At 36.6% G+C, this 24,002-nt stretch overlaps 3 protein-coding genes and 1 non-coding gene across 6 annotated transcripts; 1 reads left to right on the forward strand and 3 right to left on the reverse strand.

Annotated features, from left to right (window-relative positions):
• Positions 1-1,043: 1,043 nt before the first annotated feature.
• zgc:153018 (Transmembrane protein 179-like) lies at positions 1,044-5,387 on the reverse strand. The gene is made up of 4 exons (XM_058064607.1): positions 4,858-5,387; positions 4,382-4,519; positions 4,209-4,287; positions 1,044-2,697 (listed from the first exon to the last, which is right to left on the reverse strand). The coding sequence occupies exons 1-4, from the start codon at positions 5,181-5,183 to the stop codon at positions 2,512-2,514; spliced, it is 729 nt and encodes a 242-aa protein (XP_057920590.1). The 5' UTR covers positions 5,184-5,387; the 3' UTR covers positions 1,044-2,511.
• Positions 5,388-5,812: 425 nt separating this feature from the next.
• trnaf-gaa (transfer RNA phenylalanine (anticodon GAA)) lies at positions 5,813-5,885 on the reverse strand. The gene has a single exon. It is a non-coding gene; the product is annotated as a tRNA-Phe (tRNA).
• A 200-nt stretch (positions 5,886-6,085) lies between these two features.
• hs6st2 (heparan sulfate 6-O-sulfotransferase 2) lies at positions 6,086-10,028 on the forward strand. 2 transcript variants are annotated; one of them, XM_058064605.1, is made up of 2 exons: positions 6,086-7,007; positions 8,285-10,028. In XM_058064605.1, exons 1-2 carry the CDS (start codon positions 6,451-6,453, stop codon positions 9,093-9,095), a joined length of 1,368 nt encoding a protein of 455 aa, XP_057920588.1. In that variant the 5' UTR covers positions 6,086-6,450; the 3' UTR covers positions 9,096-10,028. The 2 variants fall into 2 exon arrangements, with proteins under 2 accessions (XP_057920588.1, XP_057920587.1); XM_058064604.1 differs by having other exon boundaries at positions 8,282-10,021.
• A 2,506-nt stretch (positions 10,029-12,534) lies between these two features.
• LOC131109095 (serine protease 23) lies at positions 12,535-19,381 on the reverse strand. 2 transcript variants are annotated; one of them, XM_058060714.1, is made up of 4 exons: positions 19,268-19,381; positions 18,993-19,139; positions 15,876-16,240; positions 12,535-13,875 (listed from the first exon to the last, which is right to left on the reverse strand). In XM_058060714.1, exon 4 carries the CDS (start codon positions 13,865-13,867, stop codon positions 12,758-12,760), a length of 1,110 nt encoding a protein of 369 aa, XP_057916697.1. In that variant the 5' UTR covers positions 13,868-13,875; positions 15,876-16,240; positions 18,993-19,139; positions 19,268-19,381; the 3' UTR covers positions 12,535-12,757. The 2 variants fall into 2 exon arrangements, with proteins under 2 accessions (XP_057916697.1, XP_057916690.1); XM_058060707.1 differs by having other exon boundaries at positions 18,993-19,159.
• Positions 19,382-24,002: the final 4,621 nt, after the last annotated feature.

Below are 24,002 nucleotides of genomic sequence, written 5' to 3' on the forward strand. Positions count from 1 at the left end.
ATTGGTTAGCCGCTTTTTTTTTCTTCTTCTTTGGTTTAAAGACGGGCTGCAACCATGACTTAAAGGCACATACCGCCACCTACCGTATCGGAGAATATAGCATTGATTATAACCTACATTGTTTTTTAATATTTCAATACTATGCTAATAGAATGACATCTTTGCTTATATTACGAGTTTATTCTCTTAAAATTGCAGCATTTTTTCCTCACAACTTTTATTTTTTCTCTTAATATCTCGACGTTTTGCTGCTGTTGTTTTTTTAATTTCAACTTTATTACTTTATTACTTTCTCGTAATATCATGGCTTTATTCACATAATATTTTGACTTTATACCCATATATTTTTTCCCCAATGTAATTTTTCAGAAATTACAACTTTTACAACGTTTTTTCTTTCTCATTACGTTGCGATTAAAAATATCTATTAATTTAATATTTATATTTATTATATAATAAAAATATAATTAGTATAATTATGATAATGATATTATAATTATCATAATTATATTATAATTATCATTATAATTATCATAATGGTATTATTATAATTATCATTATAATTATCATTATAATTATCGTTATAATTATTATTATATTATATATATTTATTTAGTATTTGTATACTGCTAAAATGAATAAAAAGTATAAAAAATAAAAGTATTTTTCCTCATATTTTGAATGTATTCTCTTATTACTCGTCTTGATTTTTGTCTACTTTATTCTTGTAAATTTTCTTCTCATATTTGGACTTTATTGTTTGTCTTTTTTTATTGTCTTTATTTTAGACATGTAACGTCTTTCCCAAGTAATTTTACAAAAATTACCATACTATTTTGTTTTGTTTTCTTCTAATATTACGACTTAAATAATAAAAAAAAAAGAATATACGACCTGCTGCGCATGCGTTAATGAGGCTAAGATACGACCTGATGCGCATGCGTTAATGAGTCTAAGAACGTTCACGCTGTTAATGCGCTATTTTTGACAGTCTTGGTGGAAATAAAAATTGTATAATCACGACTTTGGACACATTTCTCTCCAAAATGACAAGCATTTTATTAGACAAGTGCATGAACAGGACTCGGTTCGACAAGAGGTAGAAAATAAACACCTGCTCGGCAACAAAACGATCCAAAAACATCCACACTTCAGTTACAATTGACAAAAAGTCAAATCTCTTTTCTTCAGATTTGTCCCTCCGCTGTGGGCGCATCATCACGACTGCATGGGCAACAACTTCGCATCATTTCTTTATTCAAAACTCCGCAAAGTTGCCTTGCCGCTACAGACTCGTTCTTCCGGTCTCTGATCAACTTCCGGGTTCATGACATCTCGGGTCGCATCCACACAGACAGCGTCATTGCAACAAATCTTCATCGGGAGACACGTGACGAGGCGTTCAGGGCACGTCAAGCTCACACGGTGAGCCGCCCTTCGCCGGATGCTTCACAATAAAAGCATCTCGACGCTAAGTTTGAATATTTCACATTCATGTGTAAATCTCACAAAACGGTGAGCGAAAACGTGGCAGAGATATGGTAGGAATTATATCCGTAAATGCAGCCATGCGTTTGTTTACAAAAAGGACAAGGAAAAGCAGCACATTTGCTAAAATGCTACGGGTTAATACTGATGACGTATTCAGGCAGGAAACGCAGCGGACATGAACGTCACTCTTTCGGTGTCCACCAGATGGTGCTGTTTTTCCATGTTTTCCGACATACACCTTATTGACATTTCCACTATATAGTGTCTTATAGTGCCGCCCATGGGGTGGGGGTGAGGGTGGGGGGGGGGGCACATACTGTAAAATTTAAGTTTAATGCTAAAAAAATATTACATATAATTATTTCAAGGAAAAATCAGCTTTGTGGTATGAGTAGAAAAATGGAGTATTAGTACTATGAAATCACATTTTTGCTTTTCTTTTTTCTTTCTTCTTCTTGTTTCATAACTTTATTCCTATAATGTCTAAACTTTGTATCCATAATGGTACAACTTCTTACCCAACCATGTTTGCAAAAAAATGTACTTTGTTTGTTTTTTTACGTGCATTTTTTTAAAGAAAATTTGTAATATTTTAGCTGCTTTTTTTCCCTATAATATTATACATTCACACTCGTAAAATAACATTTTTCTCTTCATAATTAAATTTTCTTGTAACATTACAAATTGTTTTTTTTTAATTTCTTGAACTATTTCAACTTTCACAGTATTAATACTTTATTCCTAAAGTACTGTAACATTTTCTCCAACCAAATTCCCAGTACTGTGTTTTTTTTAGTGGCAGTGAAATTGTTCTGCACTACGAAATATTCTTCAAATACACGCAGATATTTCACATATAGACGACAGTGCTACACATGTGTTTGGATTCATGTGACAACACGGAAGTTAATCATGCTAGCAGTGCAACGTCAGTGTGTGGAGTGACTCGACGTGAGCTAAAGAGGATATAAAGTGGGGAAAAAGAAAACAAAAAAAGAACCTCTCGGCGACAGTTAGGCATCAGACCAAGACGGTGGGCGTGTCCGGAGCAAACGGCGTAGCGGCGGAGCCCTCGGACGCGGCGGCCTCCCTCAGCAGCAGCTCCTTCTCCCGCAGGAGACACGGACCGCTGTGCGAGTGGTAGAGACGCATGAAGGCCACGGCGGACTCAACCAACCACAGCAGCGTGACACACCACAGAGATGCCTGAACGTGCACACACACACAAACAAGGAATCAGTCTCACTGCAAGGATCTTTAATCCCAGTCGGATTCGCTTATGGATGCACTTTGGAAAAGTGGGAGAACCTGGCACGGAGTTCCGAAACACTAACTGCACATGACATCATTCTTTTTCATGTCATTTCATCTGAAGGAAATACTGAAAATCACTTCTTCATGTGTGGTTATTACAGTGAGGGTGTCCAAAGTGTGGCTCTGGGGCCATTTGCGACTTATGGAGTTTTTTTTTTTAATTATCCCATGGCATATTCTAAAAATATAATTTAACAAGCAAGCTAAAAAAAAACAATTACGGCAAAAATGGCAAGAAATTGCAGTAATTTGACAAGAATAAACCAGAAAAGTCATAATTTAACTAAAATAGTTACATTTGGAGGAAAAAATAATGTCATTTTAGTAGCATGAAGTTGAAATATTAAAGAAAAATATGTTTTTTTTAAGTCGGAATATTATGAGAATTTCTGAAAAACATTTAAAAGGGAAAAAGTTATAATATTCTGTCAATAAAGTCAAAATATTATAAGAATGAAATGAGAATAATACTAAAATACAGTAAACCTCGGATATATCGGATTCAATTGTTCCCACTGGTTTTGTCCGATATAAGCGAAATCCGTTATATGCGTATACCGGAAAATGTCCGTTTTACGCATATATCGGATTTATATCCGGTATATGCGTAAATCGGAGTTTATCCGTGATAAAAAGGCACTTCCTTGACTATGTTTCCAATGTACCTGAACGCTGCAAACGCTGCAAATGACGTCGTATAGCGGCCTGTCACGATTCGGGCGAATCGGGAGCGCCACGATGCGGCCATCCGATATATGCGAGGGAAATTTCATGGAAATGCATTGGAACGGGACTGGAGATTTTGTCCGAAATAGGCGAAATCCGTTATAAAAAATCCGATATATGCAATGAATTTTTATTGGAAATGCATTACAGAAAAATCGGTTCTTTTTTTTATCTGTCCGTTGTGAGCGAATTTCCGATATATCCGAGGTTTACTGTAATGTAATTACAAGTGATATACAGTATTGTGGTCACTAGGTGGCAGTAACGACATACTAGCATTGAGATATATGGTCATATCACATTTATATACATTATTAAAAAAAAAAAAAAGAAAACCTTAAACTGTATTATGGAAAGCAGGAAGTGAACAAATGTAAGATTTTTTTTTTATCCGATATATCTGAGTTTTACTGTATATATATATATATATAGAACTTTTTAGTATATATTTACAAAGTGTCAAAATTGCATCCTTTCATTTTTTGGTGAAAAACGCTTGGCCGCTCCCGTATTAGAGCATACGGCTGTAGACAACCCTTACCTGGCCTTTTTCATTTCATGTATTATTTCATGTTGCAATTCACTTTTGTAGTGAACTTTGACCTCGGCACGTTCCTCAGGGCAAGATCCATGACCACTAAAACATTATTATTGTGTGTCTACTTGTTAGCGTGTACCTGTGCCAGGCTGAGTTCCACGTAGAAGGACGAGGTGTCCACGTCGAGGTAAAGCGGCACAGACTGGGACGCCGCACAGCTAAATATCCGCAAAAAAAAAAAAGGACGACTCGTTCAGTTTGGGTACAAGAACCAAGCAGTATCAAAACATACACACAAACATAATGGCCGACCTGAATGGTTGTGTGTTGTTGTCGGTCACCGTGGCACACCAGGATGCCAGACCCAGAGACAAGATGACACTGGCGCCCCCGGACAGGAAGAACATACACACACTCAACAGCACCGTCAGGAAGGATGAAAACAAGGTGCTGTGTGGAAACATATGCAATCATAAACATGGCGTAAATAAACATTAGCTGAAAACTACGCTCATAAACATGAATATATTATTTATTTATAAGTGTTATTAGTCTTGGTTGCCCCAAGACGTTAAGAATGTAGAGTAAATAACAATATATACATTACAGGGCTAAAGTGCTATTATGCTATTATGCTAGTTCCGGTGCTGCCATTTAAACATGTTAGCATAGTTGCTAATGGCGCCATAATGAGGTTAAGAGTGCCGTCAACTAGCTAATAGTAACTAATATAATATATTATATAGTTATATAACTAATAACTAATATATTTGTTCATGCGGGCTTACTCGTCGTGTCGTCCGTGGAGGTAGAAGAGGCTCCTCCAGCCCTGCGCCGCCCCGTAAAGCACCGTGAAAATACCCACGAAAGTGGCAAACTGGCAGGCCGCCGGCGGGCCCCACTGCTGCACTACCAAGCGGTGGTGGGTAAAGACCCCCGTGTCTGCTCCACCGTAGCCGGGTTCTGTTCTCCAGTGGCCGGTGGAGAAAAGCGCACAACGGCCTTTAAACGCGGAGCCATTGAGCGCCATGGGGACCACCACCAGCAAGCCTGCCGCCATGGAGAGGGCGTGAGCGGCGCAGTGAGCCAGCAACAGCCGCCGGTCCAGCTCCATGTCCGGCGGGGGGGGGGGGTCACAAGAGTGGGTTGGTTGTAAAGTGAAAATGCATTAAAAGTTAGGGCATCTTTCTGGAGTGCAAACACGGAGAGTTTGCAAACTAGCTTTTTAAACGAAGACTGACACACTGAAACAAGGGCGGGGACCAACTATGGCCGAACAGTTACACAACTTGTTCAGTCAAAGATAGGACGGATGTAAGACAGCTTACTCTGTACCACACAATTCCATACTCATATTTAATTAAAAACTATTTAATTAGCGTCACTCGTTTGACCTTAGAATTTAATTTAAACAGGCACATATTAATTTATTAATATATATATTTATATTAATTCATCACGGAGTCGTGGAAAGCCGTGACTGTATTGGTTCTTTGAGTTGAGAGTGGGACGTCTTCTTTACACATACGATTTGTGCCTCTGTCACTGACGTAGCGTTGACGTCACTTCTATCCCTTTACTAGGTCACCAAAAAAAAACAGAACCTGCGTTTTCTTTTTAAATCCTACTATTCCCTCCTTTAAATTGATGCATTTATTAATTTTGATTCACGTAATATTTTAATAAGATGAAACATATTATAAGGTATATTACGGGTAGCCATTGAGCTAACCAGTACCAAAATGCCGAAACCCGGGATCGAACCAGGGACCTTTAGATCTTCAGTCTAACGCTCTCCCAACTGAGCTATTTCGGCGTATTACAGTTTGCCATAAAATCTATATATCTCGTGTATTTTGCCTATTTTTCGCCTTTTTTTAGTTTCGACATATATATATATTATATTTATATTTTATATATATTTATATATATTTTGAAACGTGTCATAATTGTGTTAATGTATTGTAAATATATATAGTATGTACCTTAGTGACTTGACTTGATTTGGGGGCGTTCCGTGGCAGGCACTACGATGACGTCATTTTCACACCGAAATCACGCAGAGGCTATCGGGAAGAAAGGTCAAGAATTGGTCGGTGGGGAAAAAAGCTCCGACCCACCACGAAACACACAAACAATACGGTGTGAATAGCGACCATCTTGTACGATTTGTTTACCTTTACTTTCAGTTTAACACAGCGGGAGTTTACACTAGCATGGGTGTTTTCGTATGTTATCAAAGAAAGCTAGCTAGTGTTAGCAAGCTAGCTAGCAGCGCTAGCATGCTTGTTTTTGTTTTGTCGTAGTAGTACGTTCCTCCAAGTGGATTCCCATTTCCACGCAAACCGCTCGAGTGATGTTATCTTGTTCCTGTCGGGAAAATGGATGAGAAGTCCAGCAGCCACCACAGGCTCCTGGTGGTCCTGCTCATGGCGCTGATCTTCGGCGTCATCATGATCCAGTACGTGTGCCCGAGCAGGTCCGAGTGCCGGATGCTCCACCGGCTGGGCTCCTGGCTCAGCGTGGCCGGTGCCGCTGGGACTCCCGGTGATCTCCAAGAGCAACGGGATCCTTACATTGCAGAAGACGGCGCCCTGGTGCGTTTTATCCCACGCTTCAATTTCACCCAAAATGACTTGAATCGCGCGGTGGATTTTAACATAAAAGGAGACGACGTGATTGTGTTCCTGCACATCCAAAAGACGGGGGGCACCACGTTCGGTCGCCACCTGGTGAGGAACATCCAGCTGGAGAGGCCGTGCGAGTGCCATGCCGGCCAGAAGAAGTGCACCTGTTACCGGCCTGGAAAGAAGGAGACGTGGCTCTTTTCACGGTTCTCCACAGGCTGGAGCTGCGGCCTTCATGCGGACTGGACCGAGTTGACCAGCTGCGTCCCGTCACGGATGGACTCCAGGGAAGCCCCCAAGGCCATGCTGAGGTAGGCCAACCGCAGGGGGAACCATCTGGTGGTCCATAATCAAACACCAAAACCCAAATTTCCCTGATCTTTGTCTTATAGGGCAACAAAGCAAATTCATGTGTTGTCTAACGAAATGCAACCCTGATCCAAAATTTTGGAAATTCTGGAAAGATTGTAGTTGTAGTAGAAGTATATAGGAAGTATATAGGAAGTATATAGGAGGCTCACTCCCATGCTACTATCTTGCGGCCTGATTCAGGAGGTCGCCCACAGCCAAAGCTGCCAATGTTTTTTGACCAGGTGCTAATTGGTGACCTCAGCAGTTGTGTTATTTGTTTATATTATATTGTATATAGTATATTATATATATATTTACATATATTATATATATTTACATATATTATATATTTACATATATTATATATATTTACATATATTATATATATTATATTATATATATATATTTACATATATTATATATATTTACATATTATATATATTATATTTATTTATATTTACATATATAAAATATTAATATATTTACATATATATTATATTTGTTTATATTTACATATATTTATTTTATTTACATATATATACACAATATTTATGTACACATATATAAAATATTTATTTGTATTTACATATATAAATTACTTATTTACATATATATATAATATTTATTTATATTATATTTATTTACATATATATATATAATATTAATATATTTACATATATATTATATTTGTTTATATTTATATATATTTATTTTATTTACATATATAATCATTTATTTATATATATATATAATATTTATATTTACATAGCAATTATTTATTTACATATATAAAATATTTATTTATATTATATTTATTTACATATAATATTTATTTACATATATTATTTATTTACATATATAATATTTTGTTATTTACACATATATAATATTTAATATATTTACATATATTATATTTGTTTATATTTATATATATTTATTTTATTTACATATATATTTACATAAAATATTTATATTTACATAGAAATTATTTATTTACATATATAAAATATTTATTTATATTATATTTATTTACATATATAATATTTATGTATTTACATATATAATATTTACTTATTTACACATATATAATATTTATTTATAATTACATATATACAATATTTATAATTACATATATAAACTATTTATTTACATATATATATAAAATATTTATTTATTTACATATAGATAAGATATTTATTTAACACGGCCGTGACGTTGTATTGTCCCTCTCCAGCAGGAACTACTACTACATCACCATCCTGAGAGACCCGGTGTCACGCTACCTGAGCGAGTGGCGTCACGTCCAACGCGGCGCCACCTGGAAGGCGTCCTTGCACGTGTGCGACGGACGTTCCCCGACGCTGTCCGAGCTTCCCAGCTGCTACCCGGGAGACGACTGGTCGGGCTGCACCCTGCAGGAGTTCATGGACTGCCCTTATAACCTGGCTAACAACCGGCAGACGCGCATGCTAGCTGACCTGAGCCTGGTGGGATGCTACAACGTCTCGGCCATGAGCGAGGACGAGCGTTGGGCGGTGCTGCTGGAGAGCGCCAAGCGTAATCTCCGCGGCATGGCCTTCTACGGGTTAACCGAATACCAACGCAAGACGCAGTACCTGTTTGAGCGCACCTTCAACTTGGAGTTCATCGAACCTTTCACACAGCTCAACGGCACGCGGGCCTCCAGCGTCGACGTCCCGGTTGAGACGCAGCGTCGAATCCGCCAGCTCAACCGATGGGACGTGGAGCTCTACGAATACGCCCGCGATCTTTTCCTGCAACGCTTCCAGTTCGCCCGGCAGCAGGAGCGCCGGGAGGCCAGGGAGAGGCGGCAGCAGGAGAGGAGGCGGCGGCTGCGCGGGAGACTCGGAATCAAGAAGCCCACAGCGACGCCCCCTACGCTTGACCGACATCTTGTCGTAACCGAGTCGGTACCACGGTCTGAGGAAGACGCAGTGGAGTCCGAGGGTTTGATGCCGGTGTGGTGGGAGCTGGATGAGAACGGCACCGTGGAGGACTACGTGGACAACGTGGAGCAGTGGAAATGAAATGACTCTTTTTAAATAATGGAGGTTCTTAAAAAAAAAAAAAAAAAAAAAAAAAAAAAAAAGAGGCCTTACTTTTAGTTATTATGGAGCAGCACCTTGACATAAAAAAAAAAAAATACATAAAACGGCTGCAAAAGGTAACATTTACAGAATATTTCTGTTATTTATAATTGTACATTGTCAATAATCATTTCAAAACAAACACGTTATATTATAACTAATTAATCCTACTGTGATTTTATTATACTGTGATGTTTCTTTTTGTATTAATTTATACATTTTGTGTCCTAGAACCACATTATGCAAATGACTGATTCATGTAAAATCATTTCGGGGATGATTATTTCACGATTAAGCTGAACATATATTGATCATAAGCGACTCAGGCAGAAATCAAAGATTCTTTTGAATCATCTTGACTTTTTTGCCTTTCAATTGTGAGCATTGCCTTCAAGTCGTTTATCGTTACAGTACCGCGTTATTATTATTATTATTTTTTATAATGAACAACGTAATACCTTTTTTTTTTTAATGTCAAAAAGCAATGTTTTTCTAAGTGTCTCAAATGCAAACATTGACAAATGTAGCTTTTTTTTTATAACAGGAAATGGATACCTCAATGTGTAGTCTAACTGATACTGTAAAGTAACTGAACTTATCATGCATATTTTGTTGTTTTTTTTATATATATATATACACATAAAAAAATAACCTTTTAACTCAGTCAAGTGTGCTTATTTTCTATAGTGTAGTTCCCTGGAATTACCACCAGAGGGTGCTCAATTCAAACTGACAGCAGCAGCATCATTTAACAGTATACCAAAATATAACAATCACCGATTTGAAATTAATCATGATTAATCACCATTTGCCACTATGTGTGAAATATGCATTTTATAAAGACGGACTATTAGGATCACATTGAAAGAAAATAATCTTGAGATTTTTACGAAAAAAGGCATATTTACGAGAATAATGTCATAAATGTTGCAAATTTACAAGTAAAAAGTGGGAAAATTTATGGAGGACAAAGACGTAATATTACCTTTGCCCCCCCCCCTTTTTTTTTTTTTTTAAATAGCCGTCTCAGGCAATTCTCGGAACTGAAGTTAAAATAAAGTCGATTTACAACCACAAAATCGTACATTAACGAGAATAAAGTTACTAGAAAAAACACTAGCTTGTAACTTTGTTACAGGTATTGCCTGAGACAGCTATGAAAAGGGGGGGGCTTAGTAAAATATAGTCATATATTTTACAAAAATACATATTTTACTGTGAGTAATCATTTTCATATTTAAAAAATGATGTTTATAGGTCAACAAATTAAACCGCAGTGCCACTAATGGCCACACGAGGGCGCTGCAGAACGACTGTAACCATAACTGAGGTGAATGCAATATCATTCAAATACCACAGCAGTTTTTCCTTTATCATGTGTTTTTATAGGAATGGTAATTTTGAATGCTGCACGGTGGGCAAGTGGTTAGCGCACAGACCTCCGGTTTCCTCTGCTGTGATAGGCTCCAGCACCCTCGTGAGGATAAGCGGTAGAAAATGAATGAATAGTAATTTTGAAAGAAAATATTTTTGGTGTTTAGGTCCAAATTAATGCAAATTAATCCGCTACCCTACTGAGCCTGCTAGCTAACAGCCGTTTGGAGTCCCGCCTACAAGGCTGTAATACTGTTGAAACAATATTCAGGAAGTTATGAACATGATATTTTATGCTGTAGTTATGAAAATATTCCATTTATTAACACTGAATCCTATATAGCTATTGCGTCTGGAAAACAATGAATATAAACAAGGAAGTAAACTACTGACTTGCTCGTTTTGTACTTGAAAAAAGTAGCTCACAATACTATATTGAATATTTTACTATGATAAATCACACTTGTTATCTTGATATATTTTGATGAGTCGTAATATTAATAGAAAAAAGTTTTTTTTTACAAGAAACGATTTAAACCGCAATGCAACTTATGGCCACATGTAGGCGCTATTGTGCCATTATTTAACCCCGATAAAAACAACTGAGGCCAACGCTGTCGTAGAGCTCTATTTATTAAAATATATAAAAGTATTTTTGCAAAAATAAAATTAACATTTTGAGTCCGTTATTGCCGACGCTACTCTGGTCGCCACTTATATCTAAATCTCCCGTCGGAACCTCTTTACATCTCCACATGGGCCCACAACTTGCTATAGTTTTAGACAGCTTCCGGCTTCCGGTGTTCTTCCGTGTTCCGTGTTGGAGTCAAGCTAGGTCAAAACTCCAGATATTTATTTACCATTCCATTTGGCCCAAATAGGTTAAATAAAAGGCTTTTTGGACGAATATCGTGTTTTATAGTAAACAGAGAATGACAAGTAAGAGAAGTGAAAGTCCAAAGAGGATTTAGGTTGTTCGAGTTGTACGAAATTGGAAAGAAAGTGGACTTACCAGGCGTCACGTTGTGTATTTGCACGGCCAGAAGAAAGAAAAAAAGCGAGGTCATGACGTCAGCGGTAAAATACTAACATTTTTTCACCCACTTTTCATTTAAGACAACAGTGGGCGACACTCACTTGACTAGCAAACATGAAGAACATTCAAGGAAATGACCAGACGGTATTTGAATCACGCCCCCTAACCTCTGAGCCAATGACAATTCAGCATGCCTGAACATGCCACCTGTTACTAGGCAGCACAAGATGCGCCACTGAATGGGAAACCACGTGACCTGCCAAGACCCATTTGAAACCACAATTCTACTTTTGACCACACGATGGCGGTACAGCACCACTCCTTCAACCCCAAATAAAGCACTGAACCCAAGGCGGTCATAAATATCGATTAAAATATATCATATAATGTTTCCAAACTTTGTAATTCTTTAGTTAAGTTTCATAACTGTGATTAAAACCAACTGGAGTGTAAACTCGTTCATTCTTGATTGCACAAGACGTATTATTATGTTCAGTATATATTCTGGCGTTTGCTAGCTTGCTAGCTTGCTAGCCTGCTAGCTAACTTCCGTCTGGAGTCCCGCAGTTGCATTTTTTTCATGCCTAAAAGGCTCTAATACTGTTGAAACAATATTCAGAAAGTTATGAATATGATTTCTATTCTCTAGCTATTAAAATATTCAATTTATTAGCACTGAATCCTATATAGCTGTTGCGTCTGGAAACAATGAATATAAACAAACTGTAAACTGACTTGTTTTTGCTCGTTTTGTACTTGAAAAAAGTACCTCACAATACTATATTTAATATTTTACTTTGATAAATCACACTTGTTATCCTGGTATATTTTGATGAGTCGTAATATTAGTAGAAAAAATGTTTTTTTACAAGAAACGATTTAAACTGCAATGCCACTTATGGCCACATGTGGGCGCTATTGTGCCATTATTTAACTCCAATAAAGACAACTGAGGCCAACGCTGTCGTAGAGCTCTATTTATTAAAATATATAAAAGCATTTTTGCAAAAATAAAATTAACAATCTCGTTTCTCGATGTTACACCGACATGAGCATAATCCCTTAAGTTTTAAAAAGTAGACCCATAAAGATATATTAGTAAAACATTCTGTGTAATGTAAATAAGCGGAATCACGGGCGGGTTTGTTTACGGCTGCAGTCGCAATAAAAAAAGGTGATGGATGTCGGAATTTCAGTCTTGGGAACAATCCAAACGGTTTCCGTGCACCCAGTAGCAGATCTGAGCAAACTTGAGAGGAGTGATTCGCACGGCCACGTTGTAGTCCTTGTTCTCCCCGTCGATCTCCAGCCACTGATGACCCGAGAAGATCCCGATGACCTTCCTCTCCCAGCGTTCCAAGTAGTTGTCCCAAACCCGCCCGTACACCCCCGACCCGCTGGCGCCGGGCCTGGCGTCGCAGTGCTGGTAGATCAAGTCACTGGACTCCTGCTCCACGGGGCAAAATCTGTAGACCAGCTCCCCGGGTCTGTCGCTGTCGAACCCCGAGAAGTGGATGCGTCGGCCCGGGAGGTCGTCCAAGTCGGGCGCCACCGCCAAACGCATGAAGGGTCGGCGGTGAGGCGAGCGCAGTTCCAGCAGGGCGTAGTCAAAGTCCATGCTGATCTCCTGCGGGCCCTGGATCCAGCCTTTGGGCACCCGTGTGCGGCGCACCCGCACCCAACGCACAAGAGGCTTCTTTGCGGACGACGGGTCGCTTCGGGTACCGTTGACGGACGGCGGGATGAGGAAGCCCACTCTGAGCTTGCGCGCCCCCTTGACGTAATCCTTGCCGTCGTGGACGCAGTGGGCGGCGGTCAGGACGTGCCACCGTGACACCAGGACCCCGGTGCACCCCGTGGAGATCCGAACGGCGGTGGAGAAAGGGTAGTCCAGGAGGAAGTGGTCTCCTTGGATGTTGAAGCGCCCGTCCGCGCCGTAAATCTGACGCCTCACGCGCTTGCGTGTGGGCCTCACCCCGCCCTCATCGTCATCATCATCATCGTCATCCTCGTCCCTGACGTCCACATTGGTGAGCGTACGCGAGCCGTCCCAGTAGAGCGTCTCGAAGGCCAGCTTGTCCGCCGCCTCGTGTCCCTGGTGGAAGCAGCTGGAGTTGCAGTGAGTGCTGAAGTCCAGACGAGTGTGGGCGCTGAAGCGGGAGCGCCCCAGCGGGGTCGGGCTGTGGGGGACCAGCGTGGGGACGTGGTGGAGGGGGGCGGTGGCGGCGGGGCGGCGTGGAGGCTGCAGGGCGGACGAGAGGACGAGGGGCAGGAGGAGCAGGGGGGTCAGGGGGGCGCTCATTGTGATGTCTGAGGGGACATGAAGGCCACGCGTCACTCGTCCATATTTTGCAGTACTAGCAGACATGCTAACGAGTACATTTTAGCTTTAGCATAAAACATATTACTATTAACGTAACGCTGTCCTCCTTTTAAGTTTTTTTTTCAAAATATTTAAATGTTACTTTTTCCCACGTACCTGACCCATAAACATAGTATTCTGCTGTTAAACATGCTAACAATGCTAAACATGATGGCTCAAAACACTCAGTAACAAGAGGCGGGGTCAAAGTGTCCCTTTGTGATGTCACAAAAGAGCGGACTTCTGTTCTTCTTCTTCTTTGAAATGTGCTGCGGGCCAAAAAAAATACAACTGCGTGCCGTCGTTGGCCCTCAGGCCGCAATTTGGAGAGCGATAGAAAGTAATAAATCTACATGAACTTACCTTTTATAGTACACGTAGTTTAAATGACTTTTCATATTCTATATATTTCTATACAGTATAGAAAGTATATATATAGATAGTATATACAGTATACAAAGAGTATGTATACAGAATATACAGTATATACAGTATAGAAAGAGTATATATATAGATAGTATATACAGTATACAAAGAGTATGTATACAGAATATACAGTATATACAGTATAGAAAGAGTATATATATAGATAGTATATACAGTATACAAAGAGTATGTATACAGAATATACAGTATATACAGTATAGAAAGAGTATATATATAGATAGTATATACAGTATACAAAGAGTATGTATACAGAATATACAGTATATACAGTATAGAAAGAGTATATATATAGTATATACAGTATACAAAGAGTATGTATACAGAATATACAGTATATACAGCATACAAAGAGTATATATGTATATATATACACAGAATATACAGTATACACTGTATACAAAGAGTATGTATATACAGAATATACAGTATACAAAGAGTATATAAATATATAAACAGAAAATACAGTATACAAAGAGTATATATATATATATATATATATACAGAATATACAGTAGACACAGTATACAAAGAGTATGTATACAGAATATACAGTATATACAGCATACAAAGAGTATATATATGTATATATATACAGAATATACAGTATACACTGTATACAAAGAGTATATATATACAGAATATACAGTATACAGAGTATATATATATATATATATATATATATATATATATATATATATATATATATACATACACACAATATACAGTATACAAAGAGTATATATATATACAGTATACAAAGAGTATATATATATATATACAGTATATACACTTGTTGAGTCTTTTCATGGTGGGCATTACAAGAACGATTCGGTCATAGTTAAACTCCTGACAAAGCGGCTCAAGTGTTGACAATGAAGCTTTTTGTTCCTGGAATATATTCCAGATTAGGAAAGAAAATAGGATTTCAAGATGACGAAAGCGTTTACATGCGTGTCTGTGTTTTCGCCACAAAAACAAGATCGAGTCCGTGAAAGCCTGAAAATAAGAAAACACTTTTATTTTGAAATTTGATTATCTTTATGTTTTATATGTATTTATATTATATGAATAAAAAAAATGTATCGAGTAAGTATTAGTTGTGGATTAGACGGCCTGGGGGGGGGGGGGGCAGGTGTGTAAAAAGTGGAACGGGACAGGTTGAAACATGGCTGCTACACAAAAAGAGCATTATTACTGACAAAGGTGCTATAGGGTGGGGCCTCACCCACACGCACCCACACCCACACCCCGGTGACTTGTTGAAACGTATACCCCCTTTGGAGGATAAAGTGCCGCCTGCCAGTAACCGTGTCCGAGTCTTAAAAAGGTCAGCGAACGCACCACGCTTACATTCATTAACTCTAAAGAGTCACAAATCAATCCATAGGACTTTAAAATTAGCTTTAGCTTTAAAATTCCCGATTTTTCTTAATCAAATTAAAGTTATTTGTCACAAGTTACTCTTTAATGTGTATTACTGTCAAATGTACTGCAATATTACCTCCTTGTTCACCAAGCAGTGCCGTCCGTGTTTATGGGATCCATGATTCCACGCACCAGCAGCAAATTCCCAGGTGTTGCTCTCCCATCCCCGCATGGAAAAATGGCGGCTCGGAAGGTGTTGAAGCTCTCTCGGAGTGGAGTAAAGTGGAGTAAAGTAGAGTAAAGTAGAGTAGAGTCGAGTGGACTGCGCCACAGAGGCAGGGCACTGTCACGCAGCGTGTGCGGAAAAAAAGACGCTCCCTCCGCAACATGAAGTCTCCTCTGGTCAATGAGCGTCTATCTGGGAGAGACCTGTCCCAGTCACAGGGCCCCGGTGTCCGCAGGGTCCTAGCGCCTGCCCGGTATAAGCCGTGGGTCTGTCTCCTTTCAGTTGAAAGAAAAAAGTTAAACTAAAGAAATAATTTTATCAAATACATTAGTTAATAAAATTTAAAAAAAATTCCGTTTGGTTCAAAAATTAATTAAAAAAAAATAAAAAATGAAAAAATGAAAAAAAATGTAATTAATTTGATTTAAAAATATTATTTATTTTGTTTATCTCGATTGTTAGAATGAATTTCAGAAATAAACAGTACCAACATAAAACATTTTTTCTGTGTTGTCCTAAATAAATATGATTTAACATATCGTTCCATTTTTTTGATTGGCTGTTACAAGTCACATGGTTCTACAGTCATTCCTCATCTATCATTGGTAACCGCGATATCGGATTCAATACTAATAAATTGAATATTTTTGTCATTAAGAGCATAACAAACCTGTCTGAATTTTTAAATACAATTTTTAACATTATTAGAGCCCTGTAGACATGAGATAACACCCCTATAGTCACATTTACGCTCTTATTATTCTTTGTTTACAACGCATTGCATCTCTTATGCTGCAGGAAGTCCAGCTAGTGCACTAAATACTTTGCCTTGAATTTTTTTTTTTTTAATTTAAGCAGACAAAAAAAATACCACTTCCACACAGAACGTGAGGAACTGTTTTGTTGTTGATTTGGGACATGGTATGGCTGCTTTCATGGTGTTAAGGTAACATGGCAGTAAGGTAATGTGTCATTACTGCCACCTGGTGACCACAATATGATGAGGGGGTGGGGGGTGGGGGGGTCATGTTCCGGCCTTGACCTCCAGCTATCTCCAGCTCCTTGCTTGGGCTTCTCTGGGAAACCTGTGGAATTTGGGATGCGGCGTTGAGGTGCGGGATGGGCGTGCCGAACAAGAGCTCCCAGTCACGGCGACGGCGCTTTCAGGAATCTCCCAACAAGGACACAAGTCAGGCTGGGGGGGTGGGGGGGTCGGGGGGACGACGACAATGTGGACCTTGTTGTCTCGGGTTTCCCTCCTGCAACCTGCTCCTCATCCTCAGCTCCAAGCTCCACGTTCTTCCGTGTCTAAACTGATGAGCGCAGGATGACGGATGACGTCTTTCTCGTCTCTAGTCAAGGGTGTCCAAAGTGCGGCCTTGAGGCCATTCGCAGCACACGCCTGCTATTTTATTTGGCCTGCAGCATATTATAAAAATAGAATCTAACAACAAACAAAAATAGACAAAAACGGACAAATCTGCAGTCCTCTTAAAGTGACAGTACCATGACACACAATTGCAATAAAGTTAATTTAAAGCCAGCAGAAATGAAATATAGAGGCTAGCCTAACCTGTTAGCATAGCTACATGTGCTTTAAAAATAGCCTTCCTTTTTCGCAACGTGGTCCTTGAAGACAAAAGAAAACCCGCTGTGGTTTGATGCCCAGCAGGAGTCCACACATGAAAGAACATTCCTGGACACGGACCGGACCCCGGAGACACTGCTGCCTCTGTTTGATGGCCGGGGGGCCGCTGCACGTACGCATATTTTTGGAGTTAAGAGCATAGAAAACCTGTCTGGATTTATAGATATTTTTAAATAAATTTTACCAAATACATTAGTTAATTAATTTTTTTTTAATTAATTTTAGTTAATTTTAATTTTTTTCTGTTTGGTTCAGAATTTATTAGAAAATTTAAAAAAGGAAATTTTTTTTTTTTTACATGAAAAACATGTAATTAATTATATTTAAATACATAATTTATCTATATAATTTATATAATTTTTATATATAATTAATCTTTGTAATTAATTTCTGAAATAACCACTACCAAGATAAAACAAACTAAAAATACATATGGACTTTTTTTCCATGTTGTCCTAAATAAATATGATTTAACATATCGTTCCATTTTTTGATTGGCTGTGACAAGTCACATGGTTCTACAGTCATCCCTCGTTTATCACTGTTAACAGCGATATCGGATTCAATGTTAATAAATATTAATAAATGGAACATATTTGTCATTAAGAGCATAGAAAACCTGTCTGGATTTATAGATATTTTTAAATAAATTTTACCAAATACATTAGTTAATTATTTTTTTTTTTAATTAATTTTAGTTAATTTAATTTTTTTTCTGTTTGGTTCAGAATTTATTAGAAAATTTAAAAAAGGAAAAATGTCCTTTTTTACATGAAAAAACATGTAATTAACTATATTTAAATACATAATTTATCTATATAATTTATAGATTTGTATAAGTTTTATATATAATTTATATAATTTATCTTTGTAATTAATTTCTGAAATAACCACTACCAAGATAAAACAAACTAAAAATACATATGGACTTTTTTTTCCATGTTGTCCTCAATAAATAAATATTATTAGAGCCTTGTAGACATGAAATAGCACCCCTATAGTCACATTTACGCTATTATTCTTTATTAATTATTACTTAATGTGTAATTTTTTTATACCTGACCCCACTTTGAGCTCTGAATGAATGTATGAATGTTATATTTTAATGCATGAAAAATTTTTTTTTTACTCAACTATTTTTTTTCTTTTTTTTTCTTCACTGTAAAGCATCTTTGAGTACTCTGAAAAGCGCTATACAAATGAAATGTATTATTATTATTATGATTATGATGATGATGATGATTATTATTATTATTATTATTATTATTATTATCATTATTATCATTATTATCATTATTATTATTATTATTATTATTATCAAACTCCACGCAGAGATGCCAAGTGTCGAATCTCCCAACTGTGTCTGAAAGCGTTATTACCGTGATAAAGGAGGACGCCTGGCCACGTCTCTGGTTGGACCGCCACTGATGAAGTGTCGGTTGAGTGACACGTTTGGAGTCGGGACTTTTCAAACGGCAGACGGATGACAGCGTGGGAAGTCCAGAGGCAGACAGACCAGTCCTCCGCTAGACAGGACAGAGAATGACTGCAATGAAATGGAATAAAAACCATGCTCTAAACCATCCATCCATCCATCCATCCATCCATCCATCCATCCATCCATCCATCCATCCTGATCAGGAGTTCATCTGACTACTGCTAGCGTCCGCCTGCTGCCTCCAGTCCCCGGTTCTCCTGCAGGGCCTTCTGGGTATTCCAGCCACAGCGTCTCCTCGGCATGATGTCATTCCGCTTTGGGCTGCACATGCTAGAAGAGGAAAAAAGAAGAAGAAAAAAAAGAGTTGGCAAAACCAGCGGAGAGGAATGCTTGGGGCCTGAATGCGTTGCCAGATATTGGAGGAGAAGTGGAGAGTGTGTCTCATCACACGGCCAACTAGTCTGGGCACAAAGGAAGGAAGCGTGGAAGATAATATCTCAAACAAAGTATCTTCATGCTCAGGACATGTTCAGTCATGGCTCTAATAAAAGGATTCCAACACCTCAACACCGTAGCTGCTGTACAATACGGTAGCCGGGATCCTTAGCCACTTAGCCTGCAGAGAGGATGGACTCTTCATAGGAATGACACATACAGTTTCATAGGAATGGAACATTTTACCTCTGCTTTCAACAAGACATGTTGTTCATAGTGTATGACATTGGAGGAAACTGTGGCTCTACAGTATAGTATATTGGTGTATAGTATAGTATAGAACAGTGTAGTATAGCATAGTATAGCATACCATAGTATAGTATAGTATACGTATTGGTGTAAAGTATAGTATTAGTATAGTATACATACTGGTATATTGTACTATAGTATACATACTGGTATATAAAGTATAGTATAGCATATTGGTATATAGTATAGTATAGTATATTGGTATATAGTATCGTATAGTATATTGGTATATAACATAGTACAGTACAGTACAGTATAGCATAGCATAGCATAGTATCATATAGTGGTATATAGTATAGTTTTAGCATATTGGTATATAGTATAGTATATTGGTATATAGTATAGTATAGCATATTGGTATATAGTATATTGGTATATAGTATAGTATATTGGTATATAGTATAGTATATTGGTATATAATATAGTACAGTATAGTATATAGTATAGTATATTGGTATGTAGTATAGTATATTGGTATATAGTATAGTATATTGGTATATAGTATAGTACAGTATAGTATATAGTATAGTATATTGGTATGTAGTATAGTATATTGGTATATAGTATAGTATATTGGTATATAATATAGTATAGTATATTGGTATATAATATAGTATAGTATACGTATTGGTATATAGTATAGTATATTGGTATATAATATAGTATAGTATAGTATATTGGTATATAATATAGTATAGTATACGTATTGGTATATAGTATAGTATATTGGTATACAGTATAGTATAGTATCATATAGTGGTATATAGTATAGTATAGTATATAATATAGTATAGTATACATATTGGTATATAGTATAGTATATTGGTATATAATATAGTATAGTATACGTATTGGTATATAATATAGTATAGTATACGTATTGGTATATAGTATAGTATATTGGTATATAATATAGTATAGTATACGTATTGGTATATAATATAGTATAGTATACGTATTGGTATATAGTATAGTATATTGGTATACAGTATAGTATCATATAGTGGTATATAGTATAGTATATTGGTATATTGTATAGTATATTGGTATATAGTATAGTATAGTATATTGGTATATAGTATAGTATAGTGTCATATAGTGGTATATAGTATAGTATTAGTATATTGGTATATAGTATAGTATAGTATATTGGTATATAGTATAGTATAGTATATTGGTATATAGTATAGTATAGTGTCATATAGTGGTATATAGTAGAGTATAGTATTAGTATATTGGTATATAGTATAGTATAGTGTCATATAGTGGTATATAGTAGAGTATAGTATTAGTATATTGGTATATAATATAGTATATTGGAATATAGTATAGTATTAGTATGTTGGTATACAGTACAGTACAGTACAGTATAGTATAGTGGTATATAGTATAGTTGTTGTAAGGAGCTGCTTTAATTGTGCTGATGCCTTCAGTGTGAATCGTACACGATGTAGATGTGAAGAAGGTTTGATTCCAGAGATTATTTTGTTTGAGTGTTTGCTGCTGTTGGCTTTGAGAGATTGAAGAAAAAGTGTCTGCAGGAATGAAAAAGGAGGCAAAGTGAAAGTAAGCGAGGACAGCTGTGTGTAAAAAAGGCAAACGTGATGCTAGGAGAGAAACGTAGAGCACGTAGAGCAGATCACACTTCCTGTTTCCATGGAGGACACGAAGCATCCACAACACAAACACACGCAAATATTTACAAGCTGACGGCCAACGCTCTTTTATGTCCACAGCTCCTCCTACGGGACACACATCCTCACTTCCTGTCTGAGGGTTTACATCAAGGGTGTTCAAAGTGTGGCCCGGCGGCCATTTGTGGCCTGGAGCTAAAAGTACAGTTCAAAAGTTGTAATATTTTTACAAGAATTACATACTTATATTCCAAGGAAAACCAAGTAGAAATATTTCAGACAAAAATAGTCCAATTAATTAAAAAATCATAATAAAACAATGAATATATTTGTCTTTTTTTAAATAGAAATCAGCTTGTGGAAAAAGTTGTAATATTTTTACAAGAATTACATACTAATATTTCAAGGAAAACATAAAGTAGAAATATTTCAGACAAAAATAGGTGTGTTTTAAAAGTCCAATTAATTTTAAAAAAATAATAAAAAAATGAATATATTTTCATTTTTTAAATAGAAATCAGGTTGTGGAAAAAATAGTAAGAATAAAGTGAAAAAATATTACGGGAATAAAGTCATATTTTTGAGAAAAACATTTTGCAAAGAGGAAGTTGAATTAGTTTGAAAATTAAAAAAAACACAAATTAAAAACAGCTGTAATTTTAAGAGAATAATATAATAAAATATTAGAAAAGTTGTCATCTAATGAGGAAAAATGCACAATTTTATAAGAATAAAGTATATAAGTTAATCAGAAATTAATCAATTAATCATAGTGGAATCAGCTCAACTCAGTGCATCCATAATGTGAGCGAAACACAACAAATTATTATTTTTTAAATCAATAAAAAAATATAAAATTATTTAGGGGGGCTTAAGAACATTTTGTTCAATTGTTTTAATCATAAATTAATCAATTAATCATAGTGAAAAAAATAAAAACAATTACAAAAATTTTACAAGAATAAAGTATATAAGTTAATCAGAAATTAATCAATTAATCATAGTGGAATCAGCTCAACTCAGTGCATCCATAATGAGAGCGAAACACAACAAATTATTATTTTTTAAATCAATAAAAAAATATAAAATTATTTAGGGGAGCTTAAGAACATTTTGTTCAATTGTTTTAATCATAAATTAATCAATTAATCATAGTGAAAAAAATAAAAACAATTACAAAAATTTTACAAGAATAAAGTATATAAGTTAATCAGAAATTAATCAATTAATCATAGTGGAATCAGCTCAACTCAGTGCATCCATAATGTGAGCGAAACACAACAAATTATTATTTTTTAAATCAATAAAAAAATATAAAATTATTTAGGGGGGCTTAAGAACATTTTGTTCAATTGTTTTAATCATAAATTAATCAATTAATCATAGTGAAAAAAATAAAAAAATTAAAACAATTACAAAAAATTTATAAAAATAAAGTAAGAGGAAAAATAATGTCGTCATTTTAGTAGCCCGGAGTGTAAATACAGTATATAGATATATTACATTTTGGAGATATCAATGAATAATAAAAATAAATGAACAAAATGTTGATGTTTCCATGCTTTAGTTGGTCTGATGTTGATGATAAAGTACGTTTTTAGTCACGGAACGTTGGCCCCCAATCGGTTTCCCGGAATTGAACGTCAGAAAAAGGAACATTACTGAAAACGATGCGTCCATTTTGGAGCTTCGGCCATACAAACATGATTCTTGATTCAATAATTGACTTGGACGACTCCACTGTGCCCCCAAAACACACACACACACACACACACACACACATACATGTTGAGGGTGCACCTGAGACCTACATGGAATGTGGTGGAAGCTGAAATGTTCCGGAATGTTATCACTGGAGTTCTTTTTCTGCTTCCCACGGACAACATGGTTGCCGGGCAACAGGGGACTCTTGATAAGTGTGTGTTTTATGTGTGTGTTTTATGTGTGTGTGTGTGTGTGTGTACAGCTGGTGAGAACGTGAAGTGAAATGAGATCAGGCTATTATTTCCCGACCTCGGGAAGGCTTTGCGTTGATGATGTCATCAGGAAAGATAACAGAGCGTCAATCTTGTGTGAACGTTAAGAAAATCGCCTGATTTCTAAAGCAATGAGTCATCTTGCTAAGAAAACATTTTACTATTAAGCGGGGAAAAAAAAACCCAAACTACACAACCAGAAATTCAGGAAGCAAAGAGAAAGAAAGCAATCGGGATCTGGAAAATATGGAAAATGTTATGAAGCCATTTCTAAAGCTTCATAAAAGGGACTCTGGCCAAACACAGCGAGAGCCACTATCCACAAATGGTGAAAATCCAAACGACCCAGAGAGCTCACATCCAAGAGGTCTCAAAAGACCCCACAACAACATCCAAATATTTATCCAATTATTTTAACACCTATTCTTGCCCTAAAATTTGTCAGAGATTTTTTGTATAAAAAACAAAACAATTTTTTTTTTTAAATCAAAAATATTAAAAAATATTCAGTCTGTTCTCTATTCTTCTATTGTTAGAACCTTACGCCACAAAATAAAGGAAAATATTTATTTTAACATCTATTCTTGCCCTAAAATT

Source organism: Doryrhamphus excisus, chromosome 2 (genome assembly GCF_030265055.1).
Source record: "Doryrhamphus excisus isolate RoL2022-K1 chromosome 2, RoL_Dexc_1.0, whole genome shotgun sequence".
In the NCBI taxonomy this organism is placed as follows: Eukaryota; Metazoa; Chordata; class Actinopteri; order Syngnathiformes; family Syngnathidae; genus Doryrhamphus; species Doryrhamphus excisus.